The 19,380-nt window shown below is 47.0% G+C and overlaps 1 protein-coding gene across 2 annotated transcripts in view; it reads left to right on the top strand.

Moving 5' to 3' along the window:
• Positions 1 to 2,938: 2,938 nt before the first annotated feature.
• ACVRL1 (activin A receptor like type 1) overlaps positions 2,939 to 19,380 on the top strand; it is a 28,622-nt gene continuing 12,180 nt past the window's right edge. Inside the window, exons 1-6 of one of the 2 annotated variants that reach the window (XM_036761551.1) lie at positions 2,939 to 3,330; positions 14,126 to 14,192; positions 16,575 to 16,829; positions 17,268 to 17,470; positions 17,815 to 17,914; positions 18,533 to 18,679. In XM_036761551.1, the coding sequence (XP_036617446.1) occupies positions 14,150 to 14,192; positions 16,575 to 16,829; positions 17,268 to 17,470; positions 17,815 to 17,914; positions 18,533 to 18,679 (748 nt within the window). In that variant the 5' untranslated portion in view covers positions 2,939 to 3,330; positions 14,126 to 14,149. Of the gene's footprint in view, positions 3,331 to 14,026; positions 14,193 to 16,574; positions 16,830 to 17,267; positions 17,471 to 17,814; positions 17,915 to 18,532; positions 18,680 to 19,380 lie in introns of those variants that run through there. The other variant, XR_005010512.1, reaches the window with a different exon arrangement.

Raw genomic sequence — 19,380 nt, 5'->3', positions numbered from 1 at the left:
TCGTTTAATGATTTATTAATGATGATGATGATGAAATATATGCCTGAGCCTCTCTGGGTGCTCACCTTTGGATCTTCAGATGTTCAGTGGGACACCACCCTGAGATGTCCCTTTGGAAGCCCCAAATCTTCATTTGTTTTTAATCTTTGCTTATATTTGCATATTATATTCTATAGGCTCAAACACTACTGTGATAAGGCAAGTCAAACCAAGTTAATTCAATTCATCCAAAAGCACTGTCAGATTAAATCAATAAGCATTTATAGAGCATTTGCAATGTGTCAAGCACTGCGATAAGCTCTGAGAATACGTATGGAAGGAAAGAAGGAAGGAAGGAAGGAAGAAAGAAAGGAAGGAAGAAAGGAAGGAAGGAAGAAAGGAAGGAAGGAAGGAAGGAAGGAAGGAAGGAAGGAAGGAAGGAAGGAAGGAAGGAAGGAAGGAAGGGAGGGAGGAAGGGAGGGAGGGAGGAAGATAGCCATTGCCTTCAAGGAGCTTACATTCTAATGGTGAAAAACATAATAGGAAGCTAGGAAAGGGGAGTGTAAGGAGACATGAAAAACAAGTTTGGAGTATTAGGAGTGGCACTTGGAGAGAAAGGGAGAAGTGAACATGGCTGGCCTTGGGCTCTTCTTTAAAATGAAGATTCTGGGAGGAACTGCCCAATCAGGGGAAGGGGCCACAGGGATCTTCCAGGGTGAGAAGGTTTGCTGGAGCCTAGTGGAGAAAGAAGTTGGGAGAGTCAGAGGCTAGAGGAGTGGAATTAGAGTCAAAAGAATTGGGTTCAAATTCTGCCTCTGTTCCTATTTACTCTCTATAGAACTTTGGATAAGTTACTTTTCTGTGGGCCTCATCTGTAAGATGAGGAGTTGGCCAAGAAGCTAGTTACTAACTGATTTTGATTACCCAGTCCAGCTCTGATAAACTGCGAAATCTCCTCTGAGAAAGCACCCTGCATGACTATAGATCATTGGCTCATAGATTTAAAGCTGGACAGGGCCTCAGAGGTCGTCTAGTTCCAACACCTCTTTTTATATATGAGGAAACAGCAGCCAAGAGAGGTTGAGAGACTTGTTTTCCAGGAGGTCACAATCTAGTTCGGGCAATTACAGAAGGCAACCTATAATTAAGGGCCAAGCTACTCTGGTTAAAAACACTGGCTGTTGTTAGTGTTCAGAGGAGCGAGGGATTGGTGGGCCCTCCTCCACCCGCTGGCGATTTAGCCCCATCTTTGTTCCCCTTCCTTTCCTAATGCTAAGAGGACACAAGAAAATTTCCCATCTAACTAGGTGCACAAATGCCTTCTACTTCATCACCCTCCCCACTCTACTCTGCCTCCATCATGCTCCAAGTCTGGACTCAAAATGACAACCCCTCTCCCTCTTGACCCAGGATCCCACTTCTCCTGCCTCAGACATATGTCTCCTGGGTTTTAAGATCCCATTTCCCAAGCTCCCTTAGGCCCCTGCTCCCCTGTCTCTTGGCTGGCTCAGTTGGGAAGTTCTTCTGCATATCTAATCTCAATATCTGCCTTTGGCCTGCTTCCTCCCTGGATATGAGGAACAGCTGGTTCCTCTCAGCAGTAAATCTTTGTAGACTTGGACACAGATTCTAATTCCTTTCCCCTCTCCTCAGAGGTCTGACTTTCAGCTCTTTCCCAATCTGTGTGTCCCTGAACAGAAGATTGTGAATTAGGTCAGCATTGGCTGATTAAAATGGAGAGGAGAACAGAGACTCTCAGCCTCTCTCACCTCCCTGTCTCTGTCCTTCCCCTCCAGACCCCGATCTACTCTTCCCTTCTCCAAAAAGCCCTTCGGGATGAACTCTTCTTGGAAACTCTTCTTCTCTCTCTTTGTTCACCAGCTCCACTCACCTTGGATGCTTAGAATTCTTCCCTTCTTTCTCCATGTTGCTTCTTGCCTTAATTTTTCCACTTTGATTTTTTTTCCTTAACCCTTACTATGTCTCAAACAGCTTCTGGAAATTCATAGCCTTCACAACTGATAATAAAGTGTCAACAGAGGAAACGAAATCAGTCACCAAAGGAGTTGAGATAAAGCAGAAACAACTCAATTCTCACAGCTGTTGCCTAGCCAGCTTGTGGTACCCTCTGATACCCAGACCTTTCTCCATCACTACAGAGGGATGGTTCAGTCCCACCTCATTTGGAAACATCCATTTATTTTTTCCCTTTATGCTTCCTTGTACTCCATTGATGAACCCCTTTCCCAGCAACGGTGGGAGCAGGGAATAGGAAGAGCAGGTCCCAAGAGGCTCACTCTGGTTCCTTCCTTCTGACTCCCCCAAATATGGAACCCACTCCTTCCATCAGGTATATCTTGGCACAGACTGGAACAAACCCTTCTGACACCCTTGTGATATGACTTACAACTTCAGGCCTGAGCTGCTTTTTCCAGAGTCTCTCACTCCCAACCCTGTCACCGGGGACAGCCTTAAGGAGACACAATAGAACAGAGTCCATTCTTTTTAAGAGTTAAAAAGAACCTTGGAGGTTAAGTACCCATTTTACAGGTTAGGACACTGGGCACTAAGCACAGACAAGTGAGTTAACTTGCCTGAAGTCACAGAGTGGGGACCTTCATTCCTTACACCGGGATGCTTCCCTTGAGTACCAGGGGCTCTGGACCCCCACAGCCTCACACGGAGCACCTAGCTCTTTCGAGTTGGTGATGACTTGCATTTGGTGTCTGAAGCACCCACGGTGGGGGACCTACAATATCGCCCCCCCCCACTTCATCCCCGTTCCCGGGCAAGGCCAGGGAGCTGGAGCCGGGGCTGGGCTGGGCTGGAGGGAGCAGCGGATGTGGGAGGTTTGTGGAGGGGGTGCGGGGGAGACCGGAGGGAACGGTCAGCTGGCGAGGAAGAGAGGGGAGGCGGCCCCATAAACAGGGAGAGAGCACTCCATGTAAACGCGTTTGGCAATAGGAAACGGTATATTAGAGGAGAGGGGAGGGAGTGGCGGAGCAGGGCCAGGCAGGAAGAAGCTGGAAGAAGGCACTTCGCAGCTCTTGCCCGGTCTTTCCCGAGAGCCGGCTGGCCGAGCGAGCGGCCCCCGGGGCCCGGCGGGGCTGGAGAGAGGATCGAGAGCATCCCCACCCTATCTCTGGGTTCCCAAGGGCCCCAGGACCCCAGAGAGCGGCCCGGCGGCCCAGCATCCGCAGCTCAGAGGAGGAGGAGGAGGAGGAAGAGGTGTCAGGGGCGTGGGAGGAGGAGAGGAGCTGGCCTGAGTCCACACCTCCCTCCCCCCACCCCCCCAACCCCCAGTCCCAGGGCTGCTAGCCCTCAGGCCACAGCCTAGGGCAGAGCAGGGAGGTGAGTCGGGGTCAGCCCTGGGGGAGTAGGGAGGGGGAAGAATTCGCCGTTTTCCAGGCGTGAAGCCCATATTGTGATTCCAGGATGGGATATCCCTATTCCCAGAAAACCTCAGCCTTATAACTGGAATTCCTATGACTTCCACTCCATAGGCCTAAACCTGTAATCTCTAGTCTATAACTCTGGTCCCCAACACATGGGGGTCACTAGTTTAATAATGCTGTTTAGGTAACCCATAGGCTCTGAAATCCCCAAGATCATCCTTCCCAGCTGCGATACCTCGTTACCTCACTCCCAAATCAGAGACCTTAAAACTACACTTTCCAGATTCCCCTCCCCTGGTCACTTACACCAAGATGTTGATTTGCTGGTTTGCAAGTGAGCAGAGGCCTCTTATCTTGCAAAGCCTGGTCCTGGGACTGAGCTCTCTGACTGACCATGTTAGTTTCTTGAATCTTTCTCCAACTCTCCTTTCTCCACACTTGGTGCCACCCATCTGTCCTCTGAATGTCTGGTCTCTTCATCACACCATTTCCCTCATTTTTTTTAAGCACTTTTCCGTAACATGTCCCAGTTCTAAAGTGTATATAGCCTTTTCTGCACTGATTTAGGTCAACTTAACAGTTTTTAAAGACCTACTCTGTGCAAGGTGCTGAGGGTACAAAGGTAAGATATTAATTCTGCTCTCAAGGAGTTTGTGATCTAAATGGGGGAGAGTGGAAGGACAAATATATAAACAACTATAATATAAAGGGGTTTGAGAAGAGGAAGGGGAGATCCAGGTAATGTGTCATGAGACACTTAGGGAGGAAAAAATTACAGGAGGCTGGAGGAGGGGTGGGGACAGTATCAGGGAAGATTTCTTGGAGGGGATAGCTTTGAAAAAAGGGGGATTAAAAGGCTGGAGACAGGAGTAGAGGTATATCCTTTCTAGGCAGGGGGTATGATTAAGAGTGAAAGGGACACAGATGAGAGAACCAGCAGGTAGAGAATGGGAATGGAGAGTAGTCTCATGTAGGAGAATAGTATGAGATAAAGGCATTTGGTACGATATTGTAGGCAGAGGTGCCTATTATATAGGAACCAGATTAAAATGTAATTGGGAAATGTTTAACAAAAATAAATATACAATGCAACATAGATAATGTTAATTTGTGTTTTTCTAAGTCAATATGCCACCAACAGGAAACCTGATGCATGATTTAGTAGCCCCAGTTTCTTTGTGAGCTTGATACCACTTTGCAAAAGACCATAAATGCCAGGGCCAGGAGTTTTTATTTTATTTGGTAGGTGATGGGAACCACTGAAAGTTTTAGAGGAGTAAACAAAATCAGCCATTTTTAGACTGGTTACTTCCTGAGGACCTCAAGGAAGGCTACAGAATCTCATCAGGAGTTCCTTTCTGTTCCACTGGCTCCAGAGGAGGTTTTTTGAAATAACAAATCCCATGTGTGTGGGCAGAATCGAGTTAGTTTCTCCCACAAGTGATGACCCTTTCCTGGACTGGGAGTTCTGGCCCTTTCTTGATCTTTCCCTCAATTAGGTCTTCCCCTAGATTTCAGGGCCCTTGATTGGTTGGACGCACATTCTGACTCCATAACTCTAATCCCCTAGCCACAACCCTTTTTATTGCCAAAATAAGTATGGTGCCTAACAGTCAAGTCCTGACTCTGATTAAACTATCTAGTTGTGTGACCTCGGGCAAATTACCCTCTCTCATCTTCAATTTCCTTATCTTTAAAATGGACAATTTGGGAAAATATGATCTTGTCTTTAAATCCTATGCTCCTGTGGCCCTCCTTAGGAAACAGTCCTTTGGGGGGGGGGGCAGCATCTCTGTCTTTCTTCCTCTGGCTTTCCCATAAACCCATTCCCTACCATCTTGGGACATTCCCCTTACCCAGTTCTCCCTGATCACCTTGGCACTGTAGACCAACAGCTACTGTGCATACTGTCTAGACCATTCTACTTCCTCCCTTTTCCTGAAGAGATGAGAATATATGCCTGGTTTGGGCAAATTGATCTTCCTCTAAAGGCAGTTTAGGTTGCTAACCAGAGAGGACCATATTATAGGTCCTACTTAGATGATGAAACCTATCTGTTTCTTTTTCTTCTTTCATATATATATATATATATATTCATTCATTCATTCATTCATCCATTTATTTATTTGTTTGTTTGTTTGCTTGTTTGTTTATTTATTTGTTTGTTTGTTTGTTTGTTTGTTTGTTTTTTGTTTATAACATTCAGTTCCGCAAGCTTTTGAGTTCCAAATTTTTTCCCTTTCCCTCCTCTCCCCCTTCCCCAAGACAGCATGCAATCTAATATAGGCTCTACATATACATTCACATTAAACATATTTTCACATTAGTCATGTTGCAAAGAAAAATTATAACCAATGGAATGAACCACGAGAAAGAAGAAACAAAACAAAAAAGAGAGAGCAAATAGTATGCCTCGATCTGTTTTCAGACTCCATAATTCTTTCTCTGGATGTAGATAGCATTTTCCATCCTGAGCCTTTTGGAGTAAGGTTTTCCCTTGTCTGACCCAGGCACCCTCAGGACAGGGATGATCTGAAGGGAGGAAGAGACATAGGATCATAGTTGGTCATATCCAAGTCTTCTGCTTTTTACCTCCATAACATCTCCCACATGTGAGCCTTTCTCTCCATTCCCATGGCCACTACCCAAGTTGAGGGCCTTCATCATCCCAGTATGATTGCAGCAGCCTTTCAATGAGGCTCTCTGCTTCCATTCTCTTCCTTTCTCCAATCTACCTTTTGTAGAGTCTGCAAAAACAATCTTCCTAAAGCACAGGCCTTATCCTTGCTCAGAAAGCTCTAATAGGTCCCTATTTCCTCTGGGATAAAAACTAACTCCTCTAACTAGCATTTCAGCCCTCCCCACTCTGACTCCAACATGCCTTTGTTAGACGGCTCATATTACCGCCCCCTTTACTCACTGTACATTCAAGCCAAACTGGCCTGCTAGTGTTCTCAAAATTCCATCTGCTGTCTTTGTGCCTTCCCACAGACCTTCCCTCATGTCTGGAATGTGTTCCCTCCTCTTCTCTGCCTCTCAGAATCCTCAGCTTCCTTAACCTAGCGTGGTGTAGCGGATCGAGGGCTGGACTCCAATCCTGCCTCGACATCCTGGGCAAATTACTTCACCTGGGTTGGACTTGATGACCTCAACAGTGCCTTCCAAATGTAAAGGTTTAGTCTGCCTGAAGGGGTGAATTGGGACTGGATCTAGGTCTTCCATGAATACGCCCCAACCTTCCCCAATGTGCTGTTAGTCACTCTGAGAAGCACCAGGGAATAGTGGAAAGACTCCTGGAACTTTAGTCAGAAGGTTAGGGGCCCATAAAGATTCTATAAAGTATAGGTATGCTGGCAATGTTTAACAAGAGGAGTGTGTGTGTGTGTGTGTGTGTGTGTGTGTGTGTTGGGGGGGGCACAGAAATTTGTATCCAGACACACTTTTAAGTTTAATCTAAATTATTAAATTTTCTCCATCATTTTCTTTGTGTGTGTGTGATTTTCTTTCCCCCTCAATTTATTAATTTATCTACAACATCCACTTCCATAAGTTTTAAATTTTTCCCCCTCCCTCCCTCCATCATTTTCTTAAGCCTGAAAACCAACGAAACAATAGATCAAGCCTTGATTTGTAGCATTTGCCAGTGGTCACATTGAAAATTTAACAATCAACTCTCTCGATGGGTACCAACCAACTGGCTGAGCTCAGGTCCTGTTTCTTACAGAAAGCCTTTCCTGAGCTCCCTAGTTAGTGCGCTCCCCTTCCTCAAATTCTTTGGTACTGATTCATCTGTGTATATTTTGCACTCACAATGTCTTACACTTAGTAGGTGCTTAATGCATTTAATTTGATGTTAGGTTTACGATTGGAAAGGACTTTAGAGAGATTATCTCATCTTACTCTCTCATTTTAGGATTCCTGCCCACTGAAAGTTCCCAATCTGACCAAGAGAGACGGGGCAAACAAGAGAACAGGCAGGCTCTTCAACCCCCAAGACTCAGAACTCTAACCACTAATCGTAAAACTGATATTGAGAGAAGCTACAGGCCTTGTCCAACAAACAGACCTTTGAAGTGGCTTATCTCCATTTTACAGAGGAGAAATCTGAAGCTCAGAAAGATTAGGCTACTTATCTACTGTCTACGTATCTGAATCAGATCTCGAACCCCAGCCTTCTGATTGGAAGTCCAGTGGTCTTTCCACTATTTCCTGGTGCTTCTGATAGTGGCTAAAAGCACAAAGGGATTGGGCAGAAGGGTGGGAAGGAGAGGTGTCATCATGGAAGACCTAGATCCAGGCCCCGTTCACCCCTTCAGGCAGACAAAAACTAGAGGTGGGTGGGCTTTTGATTGTTAGAGGTATGAAGCATTTAAAAAAAAAATGTCAGTTCTCAAAGGTTGAAGTCCCAGGGGTGGGAAGAAGAGGGGTTTGGAATGTAACTGTTATAAAAGGATTAGACATTCAGGCCTGGCCTTGTCTGGTCTGTTTCAGTTATATAGTCTCTGAAATATAGCTTTTTCCTGTTTAGCTTTTGGCATAAGACCAATCTGAGCCTGGTAGCCTTCTCTGAGATCTACTTCAAATCCCCTTACCCAAGTCTCCTATCCCCAGGATCATAATATCCTCCCCCCCCCACCCCCGACCTGTTGTGGGGCTCAAATGAGATATGAGATGTAAAGCAACCTTAAAGTGCCATGTAAATGCAAGGTATTGTTACTGTTCATTATTATCATTTGATTATATTGATTAGCCTCACGTCTGGTGATGACTTTATTCTCTGAGCCTTCTACTATAGTCCTACTGAGTCAAGCTTGTTTATAGAGTAATGTAGAGGTGTGCTAGTAAATATTTAATAGCCAGGCTGGCCAGGGTGGCAGGGGGAGTATGAGGTGTGGGAGAATAGTGCTTGTAGATTTACAAACCTTTTCTTACTACAACACCAGGACATGAGGCGTGCAAATATGGCTATAATCATTGTGCAGCTGAGGAAACTAGTCCTAGGAAAAGGAAAATAACTTGCCCAGACTCATGTGGCCCATAGTTCTTCAAGTCAGCATCTTAACCTAGGGCTTCTGACTCCAAGTCTGGTGTTTTTTCCACCAAGAACATCTAATAAGGTTCACTCTCCGGAACCTTTGCTGGGCAGTTTTAGCAACTTCTGCACATGCGTGTACACTCACATGCAAGCACATACCTCACATGCACATGTGAAACACATGGAGATACATACAAGCACACATATGGCACACACATGCACACATGTGAAACACACTGAGATATAGCCCTAACCATCTTTACGTATCTACACACACCCTAATACCACTATCAGGTTACATCCCACTTCCGGGCTTAACACTCCCACCTCCAATTCCCTAATCTTTCCTTGAAGTTTTTGACTTGCTCAAATGCTGAGTCCCAGCTCTGCATTTACTAGCTGGGGGCTGTAAGCAAATGACTTCCCTTCTCTAATTTTATATAACTACCCCCACCCCTCCCCAAAACAAGGGAGTTCGGCTAGGTAACATCTAAGGTTCCTTCTGGCTCTAACAATCCATGGCTCTAGCTTCACCCAGACTCCCCTCCACCTCCGTAGAAAGGCCGCAATCATGGGGTCATAGCACACATCCCAGGTAGATGATGGCCCTTCTCTTCTAGGTGAGCATCCTTTGGTTGAGGACCCTAAAGCTGTCCCATCCTCCACCCCACCTGAAAGCTGTCTCTTGAGTCTATCCTCTGAGAGTGTAATGATAAGAAAATGCAGGTCTGGGAGATATAACTGAAGATGAAGGTACAGCTCTAGGTTCCATTTCCTCCTTCAGCTGCTGGCCTGAGGTGGGGGTAGGGTGAGGCCAGGAGGAAACAGAGGCCCCCAGCACAACCAGGAAGACTGGAACTGCCCCCAGTGTGGGGAGTGCCTGCTGCATTCAGGGTTAGCCTGCTTCACTTCATTCTCCATGCAGAAGGTCCCTTCTTTTCCTACACACAGAGGAAATCCTCTCCTACTACTTGGGACTGCTGGGTCAGTTCCCAGGACATACTTGGACTACCTCAAAGAAAGTCTCCCTGTTGAATCTCCATTCCTCTTGCTGCAGTGTCAGTCCATAATTATAATTCATCATACATTCCTTTGTATAGTTTTCAATAAGATTCATTCATTCCTTTAGCTAAGAGACATTGTGGTATAGTGTAAAGACTACTGGGGTCAATTCCTGGCTCTGCTTCTTACTGGTACATCCCTTTCCCACTCTGGGCCTCAGTGTCCTCATCTGTAAATTGTTGGGTTTGGAACAGGTGGTTGATAAAGTCCTTTCCAGATCTACATCCTATGACTTAATAACTCTGTGCCGCAGTTGGAGTATTGCCTCCAAACGGATGAGGGCAGTGAGGCCAAGAGATAAGGACGATCAATCATTAAACATTTATTAAGGGCCTCCTATAGGCCAGACACTGAGTTATGTGCTGGGGATACAAAAAGAGGTAAAAGATAGTCCCTGTCCTCAAGGAAATTACAATCTAATGGAGGAGAGATAACAAGCAAACAAATATATACCAAGGGAGCTGTTGTTGTTGTTGGAGCTATCTACAGGATAAAAAGGACATAATTAACTGAAGGGAAAGAGCTGGAATTATTGTTGTGTTTGTCCTTGGTTTTCGAGGAGGACCGTGGCACCAGGGAAAGGATGACATGACTCTCAGTTGACGTTGATTTGAGTGAGGGAGGGCTGTGCAAGGTCACCAGCCTCACTTTCTCTTCCAAAGCCATCAGGATGACTGGAGATGGCCCAGGATGCAATGGGAGACCCTGGCTCTTTCAGGCTAAGGCCTTTTCATGTACTCACTTTGAGGTAACACCCATTCAGTGACTAGGCCTCTTTAAGAAGTGAGTCAGGGGATGGCCCCTTTAATTAGTAAAAAAGGAAAAAAAACCAGCTGAGAGGGGAAGACCCTCAGGATTGCTCTTCCAAAGAGAAGCAGTTACCACTGACACTCACTCTAAGCCAGGAGGGCCCAAAATACAGCCATTAAGTAGAGCCTGGGCAGAGACCTGTTGTGGTCCAATCTTCGAGCTTTAGGATAAAAAGGAAATAATTAACTGAAGGGAAAGAGCTGGAATTAAGAAGAGTTGGGGAAGACTTCCTGTAGAAGGTGGGATTTTTTAGTTGAGACTTAAAGGGAAACAAGTATTTATTAAGGGACCTACTATGTACTAGACCTAGCCAGGGTAAGAATCCTAGTCTTCACTGAGCCATTTTTTTGTCGCTGTTGCTCAGTTGTTTTCAGTCATGTCTGACCCTTCTTGGCGGAGATACTGGAGTGGTTTGCCATTTCCTTCTCCAGCTCATTTTACAGATGAGGAAACTGAGGCAACAGGGTTAAGGAACTTGCCCAGGGTCGCACAGCTAGTACGTGGCTGAGGCTGGATTTTAACTCAGATCTTCCCACCTCCAGGCTCAGAGCTTTATTCACTATGCCACCTAGTTGCCCATAACTATGGATACCATGCTGCCTTCTATTCATGTTTTCTTGCTGTAGGTATTTTATTTTATTTTTATTCTGAACTTAACAAACACTAAATAAATTGGGTGTTTCCATATTCATAATAGAACAGAGTAAGAGGATTGTAAGTGAAACTACAGGTCTCTATTATATATAGCTTGTCTTTCTTTTAAGTTCAGCCTGTAGCTTTCAAGGCTATCCCGTTTGTGCTCCTTTCCGAACTTCTGTTCTCTTCTCTGCATTTTAAAAAACATATCTCTCTCTTCCTCCTTTTCTTTCTTTCTCTCTTTCTTTTCCTCTTTCCTTTCTTTTCCTTCCTTCCTTTCTTTCACTACCCTATCCCTATTACCCCTCAACCTCCCATCCATTCCCCAATGAAAGAGAAAAACAAATCCCTTGTACATATTGTCAAGCAAAACAAATTCCTATTTTGTCTATGTCAGAAAATCTGCATCTTAGCCTCTGCCATGAGTCATGGGGGGTAAACAATGTTTCAATCATCAGTCCTTTGGAATCATAGTTGAGTATTGCACTGATCAGAGCTCTTGAGTATGGCAAATTTGTTTTGCTTTGCAAATTTGTTGTTATTGTGAAAGTTATTCTTCTGGTTCTGAGCATTTCACCTCGCATCCGCTCAAGCAGATCTGCCCAGTCTTCTAGGACTAGTCTTCCTAGTCTTCTCTAAAATCATCTATTTTATCATCTCTTACAATGCAACATTTGATTACATTTTGTTGTTATTCAGTCATGTCACACTCTTCACGACCTCATTTGGGATCTTCTTGGTAAAGACACTGGAGCATTTTGCCATTTCCTTCTCCAGCTTATTTTACAAATGAGGAAACTGAGGCAGACAGGGTTAAGTGACTTGGCCAGGGTCACATAGCTAGTAAGTGTCTGAAGCCAGGTTTGAATTGAGGATGTTGAGTGTTCCTGACTCTAGGCCCAGCACTCTATCCACTGAACCGCCTAGTTGAGCATTGATTACACTGATTATACCATAAATATTGTTTAGCCATTTCCCAATAGGTGGGCACCCCCTTTATTTCCATTTATTTGTTGCTGGAACAAAGGCAACTATACACAATTTTGTGTATATGAGTCCTCTTCCTCTTTCTTTTATTTTGTTGGGTCATAGACCTGGTATCCTAGATCCTAATGGATCAAAGGGTAGTCATAGGTTAGTGACTTTTTGGATGCCATTCCAACTTGCTTTCCAAAATAGCTGGACCAACTCATTAGTTGCCCAAAGAATATATCAGGATGCCCGTTTTTTGTTGCTGTTGTTTGTTTTGAGGCAATGGTTGTTCAGGGTCATACAGTGAGTGTCAAGTATCTGAGGCTGGTTTTGAACTCAGGTCCTTCTGACCTTCTGCTGCACCACCTAGCTGCCCCAGGGTACTTCTTTTCCCATAGCCTCTCCAACATTTGCTATTTTCCTCTTTTGTCATCTTTGACAATCTGATCGGACTGAGGTAGAACTTCTGAGCTGCTTTCATTTCATTACATGGGATATCAAATACTGGGGCATATTTATAGAGATTGTTGATTGCTTAGATTTCTTCTTTTGTAAAATGCTCATTCATATCCTTTGATCACTTTTTATAGGGGAATGGCTTTCGGCATTAAGCCTTTGACAAGTAAGAACTGGGATAGTTTCTGAATCGGGAGGGGATAGTGAGTTAGAGTCCGGGCTGGGTCCACCACTCTTGTACCCTTCGACCCCTTGGCCAGCCGGGGTCACACTGTTTCACTTCTCTCTCCCTTAGCAAGGGCCGCCCCCCTTCCTCCTCATCTCTTCACAGGAGAAGAAAAGAGGCTATTTCTAAAGATACGCTAAGGAGAGAGGAGTCAGGGGAGGGCATCCAGAGAAGGCTACACTTTAATTCTCAGCAGCCAGGTGGCTGAGGTGAGGTACGAGAAGCCCAGGTGTGGTTTCCTTCCAAGACTCATACTTCTGATGTTGGCTACCTATCTCGGGCAAATCACGTAAATGCCCTACATTCCTTCTATTGTAAAATCAAGATGCGCCCTGAGGTCCATTTCCAGATTTAGGATCCTGGGGTCCTATGACCTGGAGGGTCCCCAGAAGGCCCAACCTCTGGTTTCTCACCCTAATTCACAAGATCATATGATTGAAAGCTGAAAGAGACTTTAGCGGTCATGTAGTCCAACATCCTCTTTTTCCATATGAGGAAATGGAGTTTTCTCAAGATCACCCAGGTGGTAAATAGCAGCTGAGATTTAAACCCAGGTCATTTGCTATTTCCACTGCGTATAAAAGGGATTGAAGAGGGAGTCAGAAGATCTTGTTGTATGACTTTGATCAGATCACTTTCCCTCCTCTCTGGGCCTCAGTCAACTGAAGGGGTGATGATCTCTAGGGTTTTTCTCACCCTGATGTTCTGATGAAGAGTGGGAGTGGGAATAGCTGGCCCCAGGCCTACCTCGGACTCCAGCAACCTGGCCCATCCTAGGAATCTGGCTACAGTGCCTTCCCCCACCCCCAAGTGCTTTCGTGACTCCTCTGTGCGCTATCCAGACCCCAATCTAAACAATCTTGATTCCTGTTCCCAGCCTGGCGGGACGGTGAATGGCAGGAAGTGGAGACAGTCGCCTGTTTATGCTTCAGGCCGCCAGGGCTGGAAAGGGTGGGGAAGAAGGTGGTACAGGGGAAGCTGGAGAGCAAGGGTGGATGACCAGGGAAGGGGCCGAAAAGGGATGCTTGAAGAGTGGCAAGGGAGTCAGGCAGGGTAAACACAGGAGGAGGAACACAGGACAGGAGAAAAGTGGGTCCGAAGAGAATCAGGAAGTGACTTTTGTACATCTCAAAATGCACTGGTTCCCAGTCTTACCAGGCTCTGCTCTAGACTCACTGGCTGGGGCATAAGAGGATCAGCTGCTTTCATAACTCTGAATCACTGATACTCCATCTCTTCTCCCCTCCCCCTCCCCCTACACACACCCTTTACTCCTCCCAGGCCTTTTGGTTTCCACTGGGGAAGTTGGCCCGGACTTCCCTTACAAAGCCACTCCCCAGAGTGAGCTGCATGGGAAGGGAGGAGGACATCCCCCCCCACCCCCCATGCAAAAAAAAAAAAAAACAACAAAACTCACCACTCACAACTCCCAGGGATTCTGAGTAGGAAGGGCATTTTAGGGGGCTCCATGTAGGACTGGATGTAGGGTCAGTGTCTGAGGCGCCAGGAGGAAGAATAAGATCTCACCACCCTTCTTTCCTATTCCCCCTCCAGGAGGAGGCCCTGAGTTCCCCTGGGATGGACCTACTCGTGCTGCTGCTGGCTCTGGGCCTAGCTGATGGTGAGTTTTTATGAGGTGGGGGAGTAGGACCTTGAAACCCATCCAGGGCCAGGGCAGAGAGGGAGGGCCAGGGAGTTTCTAAGTAGGATCTTGGGATGCTGCTTCAGCTTTGTCGTGGCATCTGGGCTGGATTTGAAAGATTAAGGGTGGGAAGAGAGAACCTCTTGTAGGAATCATGAAGTGGGGTGGCCAAAGGGGATGGGTTAGTAGAAGGAGGGACAGTAGAAGAGGGGAGAGATAGTGGATCAATGATAAGGCAGAGGTATAAAGAAATGCCCAAAAATGGTCAAGAAAGAAAAGGAGATAGTTCTCACAGATGCACCTCAGATCACCCTTTTGTGAGGCTCTAATAAGCTTGTACCATTGGATCCAGTGAAATTAATGATTTCTCCCCCTTGTAGCTGCCATCAGCCTCACCTGGGCTGAGACAGGGTTATAACTAACAGCGCTAATAACCTTTATAAACTTAGAATTCACAGCAGAAGGGACCTTAAAGGTCACCCAGTCATAGAATCACAGAATTTTAGGTCTCAAAGCAATTGGCTGGTTAAGTCTCTCATTTTTTAGGTAATAATAACAGCTTGTATGAGTCAGAAAAGATCTGGGTTCAAGTCCCACTTCTAACACATGCTCACTGTGTGACCCTGGGCACCTATCTCATGAAGTCTCAAGGTGCCCCCAGATAACCCTTCAAGGCTCAGAATTGAAGAACAGGTACAGATCTGCATGGGTAGAAGCAGTTTCCTCACTGGATTGCCTTCTGCCAATGAAATCAGAGGTCTCATCCACCAAAACCAACTCACATCTTCATGGAGGCTTAAAAAACCACTCTCCTCACAACACTACAATACCTCTTTGAGGTAGTCAGTACAAATATCACTTATCCCATTTTTACAGATTAAGGAAGTCAGCGTTCATAGTAGGAAGGTCATATAGCTACAGAGGTAGGATTAGAAGCCAGGGTCTCCTGCCTCCCAGGCTTCTACTCACTTCACTATTGTGCTGCCTGGCTGAACTTGTATCTCGTTTGTATGTTGTGTCTTCTTTAATCTGTAGATTTTGATTTTTTTCTTAACTCTTAACTTCTTAACACAACTCTTTTCTTAACTCTTCTTAACTTTTCTTAACTCTTACTCTTACATGTCTCAGTCAGAGTCCGAGAGGAAGTATTTTTGTTCCTTGCCAGGCCAGAGAAGCCCTGGGGTAATTCTGGACACTGCAGTGGCCAGAAAGGGGCTAACATCAGTTACCAGATACCACAACTCTGGTGAATCTGGGGGCTACAGGTCTATTAGATAATGAGTAAGCCATCATAAAGAGTAGAGGTCTGTCTTTACAATTAGAAATAAAGTAGATGGGGGAGGTGGTAGTGGAAGACCTGACCGAGTAGATGAGAGAGGGAGCGGATGAGAGGGGTAGTAGTGGAGGAGGCTTGGGATAGAGTAGATGAGGGAATGGAATGGATGGGAAATGTTGGAGTGGCAGAGTTTGTGGAAATGAACGGACAAGGGGAATGAAGGAGATGATGGAAGCCAAAGCCGTGAATGTGGGAAAGAGGGAAGAGCAAGGCTATAGCCCAGCTCTCTTGGGATGCCTCGCTGTTTTCCGCTTGCTCCTTGATCCAGACTTAATCCCACGTGGGGGGCTGGAGTGGCAAGGTCGTTTGGTCTAACTTGGGAATAGTTTTAACCATGGCTCTTGGGCCCTTGTATGGGATTTCTGAGGAAAGAGAGCCAAGAGGGAGTGAGCTATGAGAGCTCTGAAGGCCCGGACGGGACTGGCAGAGCCTGGTGGTGGCAATACTGAAGGAAAGGCGCTACCCGTTCCTTTCTCTCCTTCCCCCACCCTCTCCAGGGTTGTGCTAGGAATATTTGGAGTCAGTTGGTGAATGGGGGCAAGAGAAACCCTTAAAAGCCTAAAGTAGGGGCTAGATTGCTAAAAGCCAGAGACTCAGAACAGTGACTAGCTATGCTTCAGAGATGTGAAGGCAGCCGTGATACAATGGAAATAATGCGGGAGCTGGGATTAGAGGGTCTGGGTTCCATTCCTGACTTGACCACTCTGTTCATGTGGCTGGTTAAGTCAGCCTACTTCTCTGGGCCTCATTTCTCGCTTCTGTGTAAGGGGGTTGGTAAGGCTCTACTGCCTGTAAGGTCCTTTCAAGCTATAAATGTGTGGATTTATGAAAGAGGCTTTTGGGGCGACAAGCCAAGGATATGAGATGCATTACAATAGGGCAGTCCTCCTTGCAGCTGTTGGCTCTGAGTCCCTCTGCTATGGGAGCCTGGGTTCAGTTTCAAGGGTGTGTGTTTTGGAGTTTCCTGCGTTGGGAGTTGAGATGCTAAGTCCCTGAACTGGCCCTTCTGTCCTTCTGTCTGTCAGGTGGTTCGGCACTGTCCTCACCCAACTCTCTCTTGACCTGTGCCTGCGAGAACTTCAACTGCAAGGGGTCTTCAACGTGCCAGGGGTCTTGGTGCACTGTGTGGCTGATAAAAGAGGCGGGGGGACAACCCCGGGAGACCCGGGGCTGCAGTAACCACCACCATGAGACGTGCCTCGGACGGCCCACCGAGGCCTTTGCCCACTACTGCTGCTACCAGCCTCTCTGCAACCTCAACATCTCCCTGACGCTACCAAGTGCGGGTCTCATCTTCTGCCCACAACCCTGGGCATTGCCACTCTCCCCACCCAGCTAGCATCTCTGTTCCCCTTCACCCCTAACATACAGCCTACTCTGTCCACCCTTTAACTCAGTCATGAGCATCTGGCCTACTTTGTCCTGATCCACCAGTCCAAAAACTCCCACCATCACTGGTTTCTAAGGGTCCCCTGGGAGTGGGAAGGAGGTAGGCCACCCACCCTAGTTCTCTGTCCATCTTGGGCTTGAGATAAGGTATCTTTCCCTCCCTAAGAGATAAAGTAAGGCTTACGATCCATATTTATCTACACCCAATTTGGGCTCCCCAGAGCCCAGTGGACAGAGAATTATTAGAATGGAGTAGGGTCTTGACCGGTCCCCTGGGGAATGAGTTCCTTACAGAAAGTGGACCTCAGTTGTTTCTCCACTTTCACCAGCCCCACCAGAGGATCCCCATCAAACTAACCATCTGCCACTGATCTTGGGCCCTGGGCTAGCTTTGCTGGTCCTCCTGGGGCTGGGGGCCCTGGGCCTGTGGCGCCTCAGTCGGAGGCGTGAGAAACAGAGAGCCTTGCACAGTGACCTGGGAGAATCCAGCCTCATCCTGAAGGCATCGGAGCTGGGGGACAGCACACTGGGGGTGAGGGCCTCAGAGTTTCAGGGACGCACAGACAAGGGGAGAAGGTATCGGTGAAGGAGGCCCAGAGATGGTGAGACAAGGAGAAAGAAGCAGAGAAAGAAATGGTTGGAGATATTGACAAAGCGAGGAAGAGACAGAGATGGGCACAGAGAGACTGACAAAGGGAGAGGGTCAGATAAGAATCACAGACACAAAGAAAGACAGTCAGACGTACAGAGAGACAGACAGCTATGTGCTTTCCAGCCCATCGTGAGCCCAAACTTGGCTGGAGACTCCTAGAAAAGGGACAGTGAGATGAGAAGATGGGGAAGCTTTCCTTTTACACTTTTTCTTGATGACCCCAGGACCTTTTGGACAGTGACTGTACTACGGGCAGCGGCTCTGGCCTCCCCTTCCTGGTCCAGCGGACAGTGGCTCGGCAAATAGCTCTGGTGGAGTGCGTGGGTGAGCTGGGGACTGGGGAAGGAGTCAAACAAGGAGTACCTTACGTGCATGGGGACAGGAGATAAGGGAAGGACCACCCTGTACTTTAGATGGGAAAGAGAGGTGAGAGAGGGGCCATCCTACGGAGAGAGGGAGGAAAAAGAGGGGCTGCCCTGTGTGGGGGTGGGGTGGGAAAGATGGAGGTAAGAGAAGGTCCACCCTGTGTGGTGTTGGGGTGGGAAGGACAGAGAGGGGCCACCCTGTGGGGGTGGGGACAGAGAGAGGGAAAATAGGATAGGATTCATCCTGTTAAGGGGGAGGGAGACAAGAGAGGAGGTAGGAGGGAAGTAAAAGAGGGGTCATCCTTTGGGGAGGGAGGAAGTAAGTGAGGGGCTATCTTGTTTGTTGTGGGGGGGAGGGAGGCAAGAGAGGGACTACCCTGTGGGTGTTGAGGGGAATGGGATAAGGAGATTAGGAGGCTAGGGTTAGACTCTGAAATTGGTTTAAGGTCTGAAATATGGCCAGGGCTGGTCAGAGTTAGGGTAGAGGATAAGCATCTGGGTGAGGGTCTATTCAAGGGTGGGGTGGCCCCGTGCATGAGACTCTCCCATCCTCCCCTTCCTCTCACCCCTCTCACAGGCAAGGGCCGCTATGGTGAAGTGTGGAGGGGCCTGTGGCATGGTGAGAGTGTGGCTGTCAAAATCTTCTCCTCCAGAGATGAGCAGTCCTGGTTCCGGGAGACTGAAATCTACAATACGGTCCTACTCAGACATGACAATGTTCTTGGTGAGCAGATCGGGCCAGCCCTGGTACCACCACCCCAGCACACACATACGTACATGCACACACACACATACACATGAGCACAAGCATGCACACACACACAAACACACCCCACCTATAATGGAGCAGAAAGAACACTACCCAGTCTTGGAAGGCTGAGTTCTGACGCCAGCTGTTTGTTGTTGAGTTGTTTTAGCCTGTCTGACTCCTCATGACCCCATTTGGCGTTTTCTTAGCAAAGATGCCAGAGTGGTTTGCCACTTCCTTCTCCAGCTCATTTTACAGATAAGGAAACTGAGGCAAACAGATTAAGTGACTTGCCCAGGGTCAAACAGCTAGTCAGTGTTTGAAGCCAGATTTGAACTGTGGAAGATGATTCTTCCTGACTGGGCCCAACACTCTATCTGTTGTGCCACCTAGCTGCCCTTAGCCGTTTGTTGCTTTGGGCAAAATACTTAACTCTCTAGGCCTAGTTCCACCATGTGTAAAATAGAGATAAATCCTCGTCCTGCCCACCTAAAAGGGCTGTTGTGAGGAAGCCACTTTGGATGTTCTTGAATACCATAGACGTGTGAGTGATTAGTATTAGGAAACCCCATAAAGGCCAACCCCTTGCTTGCTTTTAGTGTTGTGGTAGAAGAGGCAATCTCCAAAGCCTAGCCCTGTCCTTGTCACTGTGCAGTCGTGACCCTGACTCCCTTCTT

This window comes from Trichosurus vulpecula, chromosome 5 (genome assembly GCF_011100635.1).
Source record: "Trichosurus vulpecula isolate mTriVul1 chromosome 5, mTriVul1.pri, whole genome shotgun sequence".
Lineage (NCBI taxonomy): Eukaryota > Metazoa > Chordata > Mammalia > Diprotodontia > Phalangeridae > Trichosurus > Trichosurus vulpecula.
The sequence above is the reverse complement of the archived record's forward strand: the minus strand, read 5'-3'. Positions and strand labels throughout refer to the sequence as shown.